Below are 13,617 nucleotides of genomic sequence, written 5' to 3'. Positions count from 1 at the left end.
GCCCCTTTAGTTTTTTTTTTTTTTTTTTAAAGATTTTATTTAAGAGAAAGCATAGGCAGGACCAGGGGCAGAGGAAGAGGGAGAAACAGGGTCCCCACTGAGCAGAGAGTCTGATGTGGGACTTGATCCCTAGACCCTGAGATCATGACCTTAGCCAAAGGCAGATGCCTAACTGACTGAGCCATGCAGATGCTCCTCTCTGATAAAGTTCCATGTCTATATGTGTATATACATTGTACACGTAAGTTCCATTAATACTTATAGCTTATACAATTGTATTGTGTCATATAGTTATCTAATATGTAAATCAATATGTAATACATATGAAATAAAGATACAGTTTTATATATTATATAAAGTATAACATATGTTAAATTTTTAAAAAAGGTTTTATTTATTTATTTGACAGAGAGAGAGATCACAAGTAGGCAGAGAGGCAGGCAGGTGCCCTATATTAAATTTTAAAAGACTTATAAGCCAAAGCAGTGTGTCTACATTATTAGAATCATATTATGCACTTCTTGAGCCCTGCTTTTTTAACTTAATATATATTGGGACTCTTTCCAAATTAGTATATACAGATCTACCTCTTTTTCATGGCTCCATGGTAATCAATTGAGTATATTGTCTATAATTTAACTGATTCCTTATTGAGGGACATTTTGGTTATTGTTGGTCTTTTTCAGTTTTCAAACAGTGCTGTAATGAACGTTTAAAAATGTATATCTTTACATATCTGGAAAGAATATCTGTAAAGTAGATTTCTAGAAGTGGAATTGCCAGGTCAAAGAGTGGATACATTTAAACATTTTGCTGGCTGTTACCAAGTTGCTCTTAGATGAAATTGAGCAGCTTCCTGCTCCCATGAACAGAGTGCTGCATTCTCCAAAACCTTTTAGATATTTGTGAAGGTAAAAAAGTATACCTGATTTAATGTACTTTTATTAATTATAAGGTGTTCATTTTTATTTTTATTAGTAATTGGTATTTCTTTTAAAGTGCTCTGTCTATATGTTTGCCCATTTTACTGTTGACATTAGAAAAATCTGGTAATACAGGGGCACCTGGGTGGCTCAATGGGTTAAGCCTCTGCCTTCAGCTCAGGTCATGATCTCAGAGTCCTGGGATTGAGCTCCGCATAGGGCTCTCTGCTCAGTGGGAAGCCTGTTTCCTCCTCTCTCTCTCTCTGCCTGCCTCTCTGCCTACTTGTGATCTTTGTCAAATAAAAAAACAAAATCTTGGAAACCTGGGTGGCTCAGTGGGTTAAAGCCTCTGCTTTCGGCTCGGGTTGTGATCCCAGGGCTCTGGGATCGAGTCCCGCATGGGGCTATTTGCTCAGCGGGGAACCTGCTTCCTCCTCTCTCTCTGCCTGCCTGCCTACTTGTGATCTCTGTCAAATGAATAAATAAAGTCTTTAAAAAAAAAGAAAAGAAATAAAATCTTTTTAAAAAATCTGATAATACAAAGTTATATTTGTATCATGCTTTACAATTTACTAAGTCTATATATTATCTCATTAAAAATTTTTGAACCTCAAATCAACCTTATAATTAGGTCTTTTCTTCATAGGTGATTGAACAGGTTAAGTGGCAGAATTGGGATTCGAACTTGTATAGCATGTGTCCCTCCTCTTACGCACAATTCTGAAAACCAAAAGGTTCTGAAAACCCACTTAAAAAAAAAAAAAAAAACCGACAGCAAAACTCATTTGGCAGCAAAACCTGACCTAAAAAGACGTGGAGCTCCTCATAGTATTTGTTTATTTTGTGTAGTGCATTTATTTCTCAGCATAAGTGTGGTTGATGACATGATGTTGCTTGAGTTCTAAATGGAGCGTGTTACATAACAGTTGGGGTATGCTTGGCATTACTGCCTAAAACCCTAAAAATCCTAAATTTTCTAACACCTGGAGTCTTCAGACTTTATTATTAGCTGATTCAAGAGAGCAGGAAGTTAATTTTTTTTTCAGGAAGTTAATTTTAACATCTAATCCGTTTAACGTTTTAAGGTACTGATTACACTTGGTAACTTGCGTTAGCCTTGCTTATCTACACTCTCCAGTTAGGTAGCACTAGTGACCTGTAGTTACTGAGTGCATAAGATTATTGAGCACTGAGATGTGGCCACTGCACGCTGAGATGTGCTTTAAGTGCAAAATACACATCAGCTTTCGAAAATTTTGTGCGGAAAAAATCTCACTAATTTTTACATTCGTTATTACACATTGACATGATATTCTGGATCTGCTGCTTTCAGTACGTTAGCATAAGGGGCCTGCACTAATTTCTATTGGGCAGCCCTGCCGTCTATCCAAATCGGTACCACCCAGCCGAGACTGCGCGGGGCTAAATTGAGTGCTTTGACAAGTTCAGGTCGCGTGTAGTTTTGTTTTATTTTGTCTTCTGGTCCTTTCCAAAGTCTTTGCACAGTTGATAGCCACCCCGGAACACTTGCAAATCGCAAATCGCGTTTGCAGTAAATTTGACCAAGCTACACTCCGTCCTTTGCCCTCTTGCTTCTGCGCAGAAGAGACGCGCCCGCAGTGAAGATTGTCCCACGCGGCTCTCCGTCGGGCCGCCGGCGTTCCAGTGTGTGCGACTCTCCGCGTCCCGGGAGACGGTGGCGATGGTGTTCCGGTGTCAGCGGGACAGCTACGCCCGCGAGGTACGGCTGGCTGGGCGAGGGCGCGTCGGGCGGTGCGGGAGGAGGGCGCCGCGTGGAGCAGGGTGCTGAGGGAGACTCAGTCCCGGTGGCCTGAGGGCTGGGGTCAGGCTTATTTTCTGTTCCTCTATGTGCAGTTCACCACCACCGTGGTTTCCTGCAGCCCCGCCGAGCTGCAGACCGAAGGAAGCAACGGCAAGAAAGAAGTGTTGAGTGGCTTCCATGTGGTGCTGGAAGACACGCTGCTTTTCCCCGAGGGCGGGGGACAGGTACCAGCCCCGCGCCTCACCGCGATCCCCTCCCAGGAAGCCCCTCATTTCTTTCTTCTCAGGTGGGAAACGCCCTCTTGCCCCTCTACCCCAGCCGTGATGCAGATCAAAGTTCGTTCAGTTCCGGTCATTTGTTCACCCAACAGATATTTGTTGGGCTGTAACGTATGCTGTGTGCTTATTTCAGGGACTAAGGATAAGAAGTGAACAAGGTAGCATCTGTACATATGTAGAATACTTATCAGAGAAGACAAACGGAGTGGTAAATAGATCATATAGAATGCCCAGTATAGTAAGTGCTATAAAGAAAATTAAAGGTTGAGGGAAAGACAGTGCTAAGATATTCTCCTAGGTAGGGGGCAAGTTATTTCATAGACCTAAGTGAAGCCATTGCAATTACCTAATCGGGCTGGTGGGGAAGGGGGAAGTATATCCAAGCAGCTAGAATAGCAAGTGCAAGGGAACTAGGCATTAGCTTAGAATGTGTGCCTGGAACTGGAAAAGATTCCCCCAAGGGAGCACAGCAGAAGATGGGGTAGGAACAAGGTCCAGTGTGAACACAGGAAAAGGGGGTAATAGCACCAAAAAGGGGGGCATTATGGAAGAGGCTTTTCCAGCAGGGATAATGGCACAGGCAAAGGCAAGGAAGCCCGAAGGAATCTGACGTGTAGCTAACTGCATCGTTCAGCGTAGTTGGAGCCTGTGGTGTGTATTGATGGCAGGCTGGAGATGACCTTGGGAAGGTAAATTGGAGCCAGTTCAGAGGGACTTGAAGGATGTGTTAAGGTGTGTGGACTTCATTCGAGAAGCTGTGGTGAGGGGCGCTTGGGTAGCACAGTCCATTAAGCATTGGACTCTTGGTTTTGGCTCAGGTCATTATCTCAGTGTCGTGGGATCAAGCCCCGCGTTGGACTCTGCGCTCAGCACGGAGTCTGAGATTCTCTCTGCCTCTGCCTCTCCTACTCCTGCTCTCGCTCTCTCAAATAAAAAAAAATAAATCTTAAAAAAAAAAATAAGAAGCTCTGGTGAGCCATAGAGGTACTTATGCAAAGAAATGACACAAGAGAACATGTTTAGTAAACTTGATAGAAAGTTCCAATGTCATATGGGTGTTACCATTATTATAGGGATTTTCTGCTGAAGGAAGACCTGTGACCTCAGGCAACTACAGGAGGACTCACTTTATACATCATTTCTTTCAGAAAGTCTTCCCTAATTCCTTGAGACTATTAGGTCTGTTTCCTCTGAGCTCTAGAACAGTGTACTTTTTACACTGTGACTTGTCGTGGATCATATTGCAATGACCTGGGCATATGTTCTTTTCTAGACTCTGAAGTTCCGTGAGGGGCCTGGTCTTATTTACATTGTATTCTCGGTAGCACTGTCTTGTAAGCAGTTGGCACTAGATACCTTTTTTTCTTTTTTAAAAATGAATGACTGTTTTTGTTTATTTTTTTTAAAAAGTAAACTCTGTGTGCCGCATGGGGCTCAAACTCAGACCCCAAGATCAAGAGGCATGGCTTCCACTGACTGAGCCAGCCAGGCGTCCCTGAAATGAGTGAATGTTTTTTGAATCTAATTCTAATAGTAGTGCCAAGGATGGAGTGGAGGGAGGGAGGAAAATTCAAACCATTTTAGAAACTATTGAAGGATAAGAATCTAAATTAAGGCAGTGAGAGTGATGATTAAGATTCTTCGGATTTTACTAAAATCTTCATTGCTGTAGTTAATCTTTGTTTCAATTCTATTATTTTGTTCTGAAGAACAATATGTATGGGTGTTCAGAGTAAAGAACAGAGTCTCTCATGAAACAATGGACCACCTCACTTGCCATTGCCTCTTCTCCTTTAGGGAATCTCAAAGTCTGGGAGTGTTTCTCACACACTTTCCCTAGAGGGTGTTTGTATCCAGGAGTTAAGGTGATCTCTGCCTCCCGCCATTGATTAGCTTTATGTCTTTCCCCAGCCTGATGACCGCGGTACAATCAATGACATCTCTGTGCTGCGAGTGACCCGCCGGGGGGCCCAGGCTGATCATTTCACACAGACACCGCTGGCCCCCGGGACTGAGGTCCAGGTCCGGGTGGACTGGGAGCGGAGGTTTGACCACATGCAGCAGCATTCGGGTAGGTGGGGCGGCATGGGACAGGAGGGCCGGTTGCCATGCGTGGGGATGCCGTGATGATTGAGATTTGGTTTGGGTTCTCTAGGAGGTAACCTTTTATAAAGGACAGACAGTCAGAATCAGCTCCCATTCAGGCAGGATATGATAAGTGGTACAAAAACAACATGAACAGGGGCACCTAGGTGGCTCAGTCAGTTAAACGACTGCCTTTGGTTGAGGTCATGATCCCAGGGTCTTGGGATCGAGCCCCGCATTGGGCTTCCTGCTCAGTGGGGAACCTGCTTCTCCCTTTCCTGCTCTCCCTGATTATGTTCTCTCTGTGTCAAATAAATAAATTAAAAAAAATCTTCAACAACAACAACAATGTGAACAATTAAAGTATTAGAATAACTCCTGGATTTAAGTATTACCAATTTCCCACTTGTTATCTTTATCTGAGTATCCCCTGGGTTTCTTAAATTCAGTATGTCTGGAATGGACTTAAAAAGGCATCTTTTCCCCCAGACCTGATCTTCCATTAGCACCCACCTGGTTGCTTGAATCCTGAAAGTCAGTGTGGATACCTCTGTGGGGATAGCCAGCCACAGAGTCCTGTCAGTTTATTTTCTAAAAACACCTCTTTACTTCCCTCCACTGTCAGTGCAGTCATCCTGTTCCCAGTTCTCATTGTCTCTCCCCTGGACCTCTGACATAGGTCATTTATGAAATGGCATCATAAAGCTTCTTGTAGAGTTCTCATGAGGATTTTTTCTTTTTCTTTTTTTCTTTTTTTTTGAAGATTTTTATTTATTTATTAGACAGAGCACAAGCAGGGGGAGCATCAGGCAGAGGGAGAAGCAGGCTCCCTGCCAAGCAGGGAGCCCAGTGCAGGTCACGATCCCAGGACCCTGGGATCATGACCTGAGGCAGACCCTTGACTGACTGAGCCACCCAGGTGCCCCATCATGAGGATTTTCATACTTACTTGTTAATTATTTTTAGAGATCGTGCAGGAGGGAGAGAGAAAGAATCTTTTTTTTTTAATTTAAAGGTTTTTATTATTTATTTGACAGACAGAGATCACAAGTAGGCAGAGAGGCAGGCAGAGAGAGAGGAGGAGGCAGGCTCCCTGTTGAGCAGAGAGCCCAATGTGGGGCTCGATCCCAGGACCCTGGGATCATGACCTGAGCCGAAGGCAGAGGCTTTAACCACTGAGCCACCCAGGCGCCCCGGAGAGAAAGAATCTTAACCAGACTCCATGTACAGTGGAACCTGGTATGGGGCTCAATCCCATAACCCTGAGATCATGACCTGAGCGGAGATCAAGAGTCGGATGCTTAGCTGAGCCAGTCAGGTGTCCCATCATGAGGATTTTCAGTGAAATATCTGTCAAGAGTATGAGCCAGTGCTCAGCAGGTCTTCAGCCGGGAGTGTCTGTGATGATATTGTGGGGATATGTGGCCGGCTACGCGGCTCACTGTTCCATGTCTCTCACTCTTTCTGCTCAGGGCAGCATCTCATCACAGCCGTTGCTGACCATCTCTTTGGGTTGAAGACCACATCATGGTGAGCAGGGGGCATAAGACTAACCATAGGTCACAGGTCTCCAGCTGCCAGCTCCTTTCCCAGTAATGGGTTAGTGGGTAGGGGGAGAAAAGAAAACGTAGTGTTCACAATCTGCTGTGTTTACCTCTTCCCCTTACATAGGGTAGCGGGTGACCTTGTGTGTTTCAGGGGACACACTTGGATAGGAGAAGGAAAAAACGTGGAGTTGGGAGCCCAGAGACCTAGGGGGTGAATTTTGGCTACACGATCTTGCTCACATTCCTTCTTAGCCCTCACCTGTGAAAAGGAAATGACAGTCTCTACCTTGAGGGTTCTTGTGAGCATTAAATAAGATAATTTATGCAGACCTTCTCCGGAAACCGTCTTATGTTATTGTGGTTGTCCTCAGCATCCGATGACCACTCACTTCTTCTGGCAGGGAGTTAGGGCGAGTCCGGAGTGTGATTGAACTGGACAGCCCCTCTGTGACTGCGGAGCAGGTGGCTGCCATCGAGCAGAGCGTCAATGAAAAAATCAGGGCCCGGCTGCCTGTGAATGTGCGAGAGCTGAGCCTGGATGACCCGGAGGTGGAGCAGGTGAGGGAGAGCCAATCGGGCAGTGTCTGTAGAACGGCCCTCCGAGGGCCTCTCCTCAGAAGTCAGACGCCCCTTCTCCCTCTGTCTTCCAGGTGAGGGGCCGGGGTTTGCCGGACGATCATGCGGGACCCGTTCGAGTTGTTACCATCGAGAGTGTTGATGCCAACATGTGCTGTGGGACCCACGTCAGCAATCTCAGTGACCTTCAGGTAGGTGAGGAAGGGCTCCTGAGTGGGAGGGAGGGTGTTAGGGAAGTGGGGATCACGACTAGCTGGGAGTGACCGAGGGGGACAGTGGAGGAGGCTTCGGTGAAGTCACTCCTTTCTTACTTCTGAGCTGGGGGCAGGTATAGGGAGCTCCTCCCCTCAGGTCTCACTCCCACTGTGGTACATGCATGTGCGCGTGCTCCCACCCTTGCCTCATGTAGGTCATTAAAATTCTGGGCACCGAGAAAGGGAAAAAGAACAAGACCAACCTGGCGTTTCTGGCCGGGAACCGGGTGCTGAAGTGGATGGAGAGAAGCCATGGAAGTGAAAAAGCACTGACTGCGCTGCTGAAGTACGGTCCCTGCCCCCCGCCCCTCCTCCCTGCCCCCTTCCCATTCCTCCCTGCCCCTTGCCCCCGCTCCCTGCCCCTGCCTCCTGCTCCTTGTCCGTGCCCTGTCCCCATGTCTGAGGTCCTGCATGCCCCAAGCTCAGCTTTCCTACCAGTCGGGAAGACCATAATCTCTAATCACAGTAGGGTGAGATACAGTCATAAGTGATCAAGCACTTTGGACAGTGAGTCAGACCCACACAAAATGGCTTGTTCTTTTATATCTTCTTTCTTAGTTGCTTAGGAACATCCCTGGGTCCCCATCTGGAGGGAGGTGCACTGTCAAGAAGGGCCTCATGGAGTCACGCCTCGCACCACAAGTCTTTTGGAAAGCTGGGCAGGTGACCAGGCGCCTTTCCCTTGCAGGTGTGGAGCGGAGGATCACGTGGAAGCCGTGAAGAAGCTACAGAACTCGACCAAGCTCTTGCAAAAGGTGACTTACTCCTCAGAGGATGCAGAGGGCAGGGGCTCTGCCTGGAGTAGGCTCCCCAGGCCTGAGCCCTAGGCCCAGCCGGCTGTGGGGTTCGGCAGAGCAGGAGGGAGGGGTGGGCCAAGTGGCAGGAAGATGGTGAGCTCCCCTGTTAATCCTTCTATCTGCTGAGTGATGGTGTCCATTTCAGAACAACCTGAATCTGCTCAGAGACCTGGCCGTGCACGTGGCCCACAGTCTTCGGAACAGCCCGGACTGGGGCGGTGTGGTCACATTACACAGGTGAGAGACGAGGCATGGGAGCGCTGGGCTCAGGGCTCAGCCTCTCCCCTGTGTGCTGTGCATCATAGGAGGTGGGTTGCCCACTGGTTTCTCCAGACTGAGCAGACCCTGGGAGATGCATTACCTTCCAGTATACCTTTATCCTCCAGACATCCTGGGTTCGATAAGAGCATCTTCCCGGCAATGCTGTGACTGTAACTTTCACCACCAGGTTCCCTCACCCCCTTCACCGTCTACCAGCTCTCTCCTTCCCTGGGTGATCTGGTTTGAGAGAGGCACACAAGAGTGCAAAGCGTGCTGTGAACTGCTGAGAAGGCAGCCGCACTCTCAGTCCTCGCTAAGGGAGTCTGGGACTCTGCACAGACAACAGCAAGGCCAGCCTCGTGAGGAGGAGCAGGGCTCCAAGCGATTGCCCAGCTCCCGCTCCAAGCCGGCTGTCATGTCTGTGTCCTTTGTTGTAGGAAGGAGGGTGATTCTGAGTTCATGAATATCATCGCCAATGAGATTGGGTCAGAGGTAAGAGGAGCGTGAGATTCTCTGTCTATCCTGAGTGGAGACCAAGTGAGGGACGTTAGTTTAAGTCCTTCACATGAACACATGAAGGGCAGGGAATAGAAGTTCATTTGATACTAGTTTTTGTTGTTGTTGTTGTTTTTAGCTTTTTAGCACTAGCTAAAGCCAAGCTCTGTTTTAGGTGCTGAGTTGGATCTAGGATATTGACCTTTCTGGGGCTGCGACAGTTACCAGCTTCTGAGTTCCTCTTACCAGAGCTGGAACTCCTCCAAGCCACACAGATCGACATGTGTCCAAGGCCTGGTTTTAGAAGTAATGGGGCTGGTGAGGCCCTTTGAGGGCCGTCCCTTCCATTTTCCTTTGCCTCTGGCTTCAAGGGCCCCTGTCCATCCTGACAGTCACAACTGCGTGATTTCCCAGTCTCTCCCTCTCTCTCTCTCTCTCTCTTTTTTTTTTTAAAGATTTTACTTATTTATTTGACAAAGATTACAAGTAGACAGAGAGGCAGGCAGAGAGAGAGAGAGGGAAACAGACTCCCCACTGAGCAGAGAGCCCGATGTGTGGGTCGATCCCACGACCCCGAGATCATGACCTGAGCTGAAGGCAGCTGCTTAACCCACTGAGCCACCCAGGCGCCCCTCCCAGTCTCTCTTTTACATTTACTCCAAAAAAACCCCACTTTTTGGGGTCCCTGCTCCGGGCCAAACAGTGTGTATGTTTCTTTTCATAATTCCGTGTAGAGTGTACTGATTCTCAGGGAGCTCACTCTGGAGTCTGGGAGGCAAACGTGTATGTCCACATACTGAGGGTGGTCAGTGCTAGGGGTGGAGGATCAGGTCACCTGAAAGAGTGGGGAGGCTCCAGGGCAGGGGCTGGAGGACTGCTTAGTGGTCCTCAGACAGACAGGGGAGCAAAGGCCGCCAGGCAGAGGGAAATAAGGAGCTTTAGTCAGTGGCAGGCACGGGGTGCATGAGGGAAGGCGGTGGCCAGGTTGCAAGGGTAGGTGGGAGTCAGGTCACAAAAGGCATTTAGCACCTGGCCGTGGTCAGTAGCCTTCTGCCTCCCCCAACTTCTTGATGTTTAATCCAAGTTCCCATAGTCGTTCTTGAAGTTTCTTGGCCCTGGTGGGCCAGAGTACGGGGGCTGCATCATCACTCATCAGAAAACCCCTCATGGTTGAGGGGCAAAAATTTTATCTTGAGACTGAGGAGAGGGCAGGGTTTAGGGGGATTGACCCCACTTTCTTAGGTATCAAGGCTTATCTCCTTATCTTACCTCGTAGGAGACCCTCCTGTTCTTAACTGTGGGCGATGAGAAAGGCGCTGGGCTCTTCTTACTGGCAGGACCGGCCGAGGCCGTGGAGACGCTGGGCCCTAGGTAATCTGTGGACTGCCTGCACTGACTGGTAGGGGTAGCCTTTGCCCGACGGAAAGGACCACCACCCCTGTGATCGCATTTTGATTCACATCATGGGCATGGGAGGTGGGCCGAGTGGGAATAAGTGCCCCTGCCGTCATTCCTAATTTTGCAGGTAAGGGACAGCATGTCCTGTGCCTGCGATTGCGCAGGTTCAGTAGCAGAACTAAGACTCAGACTTGGGTCTTTTTAAGATTTTATTTATTTATTTGACAAAGAGGTAGAGAGCACAAGTAGGCAGAGAGGCAGGCAGAGGGAGAGGGGGGAAGCAGGCTCCCTGCTGAGCAGGGAGCCCGACGTGGGGCACGATCCAGGACCTTGAGATCATGACCTGAGCGGAAGGCAGAGGCTTAACCCACTGAGCCACCCGGGCGCTCCCCAAAATTAGGGTTTTAAGATGAAATAAAAATAGGTATTGATCTAGTTGTTGTGGAAAAATTAGAACTTAGTTGGATTTCTGTACCTTCGTACTGTTGTTTGTTTACTTTAAATTAGTTAGAGAGGTGTAGTGCCCCACACTCTTTCTGGTGTTGAGGGTTTTCCAAGTCCCAATTGGCTATGGTGAATATATGTTCAAAGGAAAACATAAGAATGTATGTCTCTCTCCCTATTTATTTATAAGATTTTACTTGAGAGAAAAGTAGAAGATGAGCAAGGAGGGGAGGAGCAGAGGGAGGGGGAGAAGCAGGTACCACTGAGCAGGGACCCTGGCATGGGCTCGATCCCAGAACCCTGAGATCATGACCTGAGCTGGAGGCAGTTGCTTAACCAACTGAGCCACTTGGGCACCCCAGGAAAAGGTCAGAATTTAAAGCACAGGTCCCTGACAGGCAGCCTGATGTGGCCTGTAGACTGGTTTGGCCTGTGTACTATTTTAAATTTTCAAAATCAATTATTTCGTTTTTAAATTGGATTTGTATATAAAAATACAGAGTTCTAGCTTTTCTCAGAAAAGACAAGAAGGCCCACTCTGGTGACACTGGGCCTGCATCCCCACGTGGCAGTAGCTGCAAGGAAGGGGGTGGTGGCGCCCTCTTTAGACAGGACAGGCTCGACCACTGCTGCAGCCCCCTCTTCTCCGCACCCCCAGCTGCTGCACTGCTGCGTTTGTGTCCGCAGCCCCTTACCTCTGGTGCACACTCGGCTTGCTCTCTGGAGGTTCCTATAATTAATCTAGCGCACCCCCTACCCGTTCCTAGATACTTCCGTTGTGTTTTTTTTAATACCTGGAACAAGTACTAGTTCATTTTTTGTTCCCCCAGTTACTCGCTCTTACAGTAAACATCATACTTCTGTATCTGTGCACACATGCAAGTGTTTTAAAGAAGGATTTCTAGAAGCATCTGCTCTTCCTTTCCCTATCCTCGGCCCTGGGGGAAAGACTTGGGGCTGCCTTTGGTTTTTCTGTGGCTTTTCCCTCAAAGACGTCTTCTCTGACTGTGTCTCTGCTCCCCAGGGTGGCTGAGGTTCTGGAGGGCAAAGGAGCTGGGAAGAAAGGCCGCTTCCAGGGCAAGGCCACCAGGATGAGCCGGCGGGGAGAGGTGCAGGCCCTCCTCCAGGACTATATCAGCACTCAGAGCGCGGAGGAGTGAGGACTTGGTACCTGGGGCTCCTGCCATTGAGAACGGGCCTCCTGTGACCACAGAAAGAGTCTCTTGGACAATAAAATAGTTTGACTTGAAATGGTCGTGGTACCACATGCATATGACTGGTGTGTGCAGTGAGTATCTGTAAATAAGCAGCTTTCTCATTGGGCCCCTGTTAGGCATAACCTCCAGCAGGGAGCATTACGAGGATGAAGGGTACTGATTTCTTTAAAGCAGCTGCAACTTTTCTTCCTGTGGAAACGTAACCATTCAAGGGGAGGGCCAGCCAGTCTGGAGGCTCGACCGAGGGCTTCAGTTCATTCAGATCTCCTTGTTTTGTTGTCCGTATTTTCCCAGTCCTGTGCTTGAGAACTAAAAAGCATCAGTGACTTTGCAAATAGGTCAAGAGGCCCTAGAAATACAGGAGAAGGAGGATCCATGCCTGCTACTGCGGCGGAGAAGGGACGAAGAGAGGTGTGGAAGACCAACCCAAAGAGAGCTGGTGTCAGACCGATGAGCCTTTTAGAGTCATCGTGAGAGCTCAAGAGCGGCCTGTGATGATCAGAGGGAGACAAAGGAGTTCTAGATTTGTGTGCATCTAACAACAGCCTCAGAATACATAAAGCAGAAATTGACCCCTAAAGAAGGAGCATGAATTCACAGTCGGTGGATGATTTAAAATGATCTTTTTTTTTTTTTTTTAAGATTTTATTTATTTATTTGACAGAGATCACAAGTAGGCAGAGAGGCAGGCAGAGAGAGGAGGAAGCAGGCTCCCCGCTGAGCAGAGAGCCTGTTGCGGGGCTCGATCCCAGGACCCTGGGATCATGACCTGAGCCGAAGGCAGAGGCTTTAACCCACTGAGCCACCCAGGCGCCCCTAAAATGATCTTTGAGTAGCTGATGGGACAAGAGGAAGCATGACCTTGAGGTTAAGAGCATAGACATTGGGGTTTCATAGACCTGAGTGGAAATCCTGGCTCTGTGCACCCATGAGTGGTAAAACTAGAAAAGAAAGCAAAGAGATGATTTCATTTTAAAAGGACGGCATTTACCTCTGGGGGAAGGGAGTGAAGCAGGATGGAGAAGGGACCCAAGATGGGTGGGAGGGGGGCTTGTGGGGTGCCAGCAGTGTTCTGTGTCCTTGAACTTGGTGGAAGTGACATAGCTGTTGGCTTTATAGTTACTCATTATACTGTTTTATTCCACAACGTTCTCTTTCACCAGCTAGGAATACAACAACAACAACAAAAAATCTGGGTTCTGTCACTTGTTTGCCTTGGGAACATGTTTTTGTTTTTTCAGCCTTCAGTTTGGTCCCCAGCAAAGTGGCCATCATGGCAGCACTTAAATGCTCTGGGGTGTGGTGGAGTAACACATTCAGCTGTAAGTGGGGGAGCCACTTTGTTCCCCGAGATGACCTGAGAACGCTTAATTTTTGATTGCCTAGATGTTTTGTTCCTCTTTACCTGCAAACTGAGTGTTGATTGTAAGTACACTGGGCCCCTGGGTTGATACAGCTCTGGTAGGGAATCATTTTCCCTCAGGTCAAGGCCCGCTGAGGAGAGCTGACAGGGTCCACTCGGTCTTCTTCCAAAGAGAATGAAGCTGAGATGACTCTCT

At 48.1% G+C, this 13,617-nt stretch overlaps 1 protein-coding gene across 1 annotated transcript; it reads left to right on the top strand.

The window, feature by feature from the left end:
• The first annotated feature begins 2,374 nt into the window (after window positions 1-2,374).
• LOC308356746 (alanyl-tRNA editing protein Aarsd1) lies at window positions 2,375-12,092 on the top strand. The gene is made up of 12 exons (XM_080825990.1): window positions 2,375-2,664; window positions 2,799-2,930; window positions 4,896-5,055; window positions 6,542-6,599; window positions 7,018-7,174; window positions 7,267-7,383; window positions 7,602-7,732; window positions 8,135-8,201; window positions 8,389-8,480; window positions 8,942-8,996; window positions 10,276-10,370; window positions 11,866-12,092. The coding sequence occupies exons 1-12, from the start codon at window positions 2,626-2,628 to the stop codon at window positions 11,999-12,001; spliced, it is 1,239 nt and encodes a 412-aa protein (XP_080682116.1). The 5' UTR covers window positions 2,375-2,625; the 3' UTR covers window positions 12,002-12,092.
• Window positions 12,093-13,617: the final 1,525 nt, after the last annotated feature.

The sequence above is a fragment of the Martes martes genome (genome assembly GCF_963455335.1).
Source record: "Martes martes genome assembly, chromosome: 16".
Lineage (NCBI taxonomy): Eukaryota > Metazoa > Chordata > Mammalia > Carnivora > Mustelidae > Martes > Martes martes.
This window is presented reverse-complemented; position numbering and strand designations above follow the sequence as displayed.

Excerpts from the sequence above, each read along its gene's own strand:
- LOC308356746 (XM_080825990.1), top strand. The coding sequence starts at position 2,626 with ATGGTGTTCCGGTGTCAGCGGGACAGCTACGCCCGCGAG. Across the intron at positions 2,665-2,798 it reads GGGACAGCTACGCCCGCGAG|TTCACCACCACCGTGGTTTC; the intron begins GTACGGCTGGCT and ends CTCTATGTGCAG. Across the intron at positions 7,733-8,134 it reads GCACTGACTGCGCTGCTGAA|GTGTGGAGCGGAGGATCACG; the intron begins GTACGGTCCCTG and ends TTTCCCTTGCAG.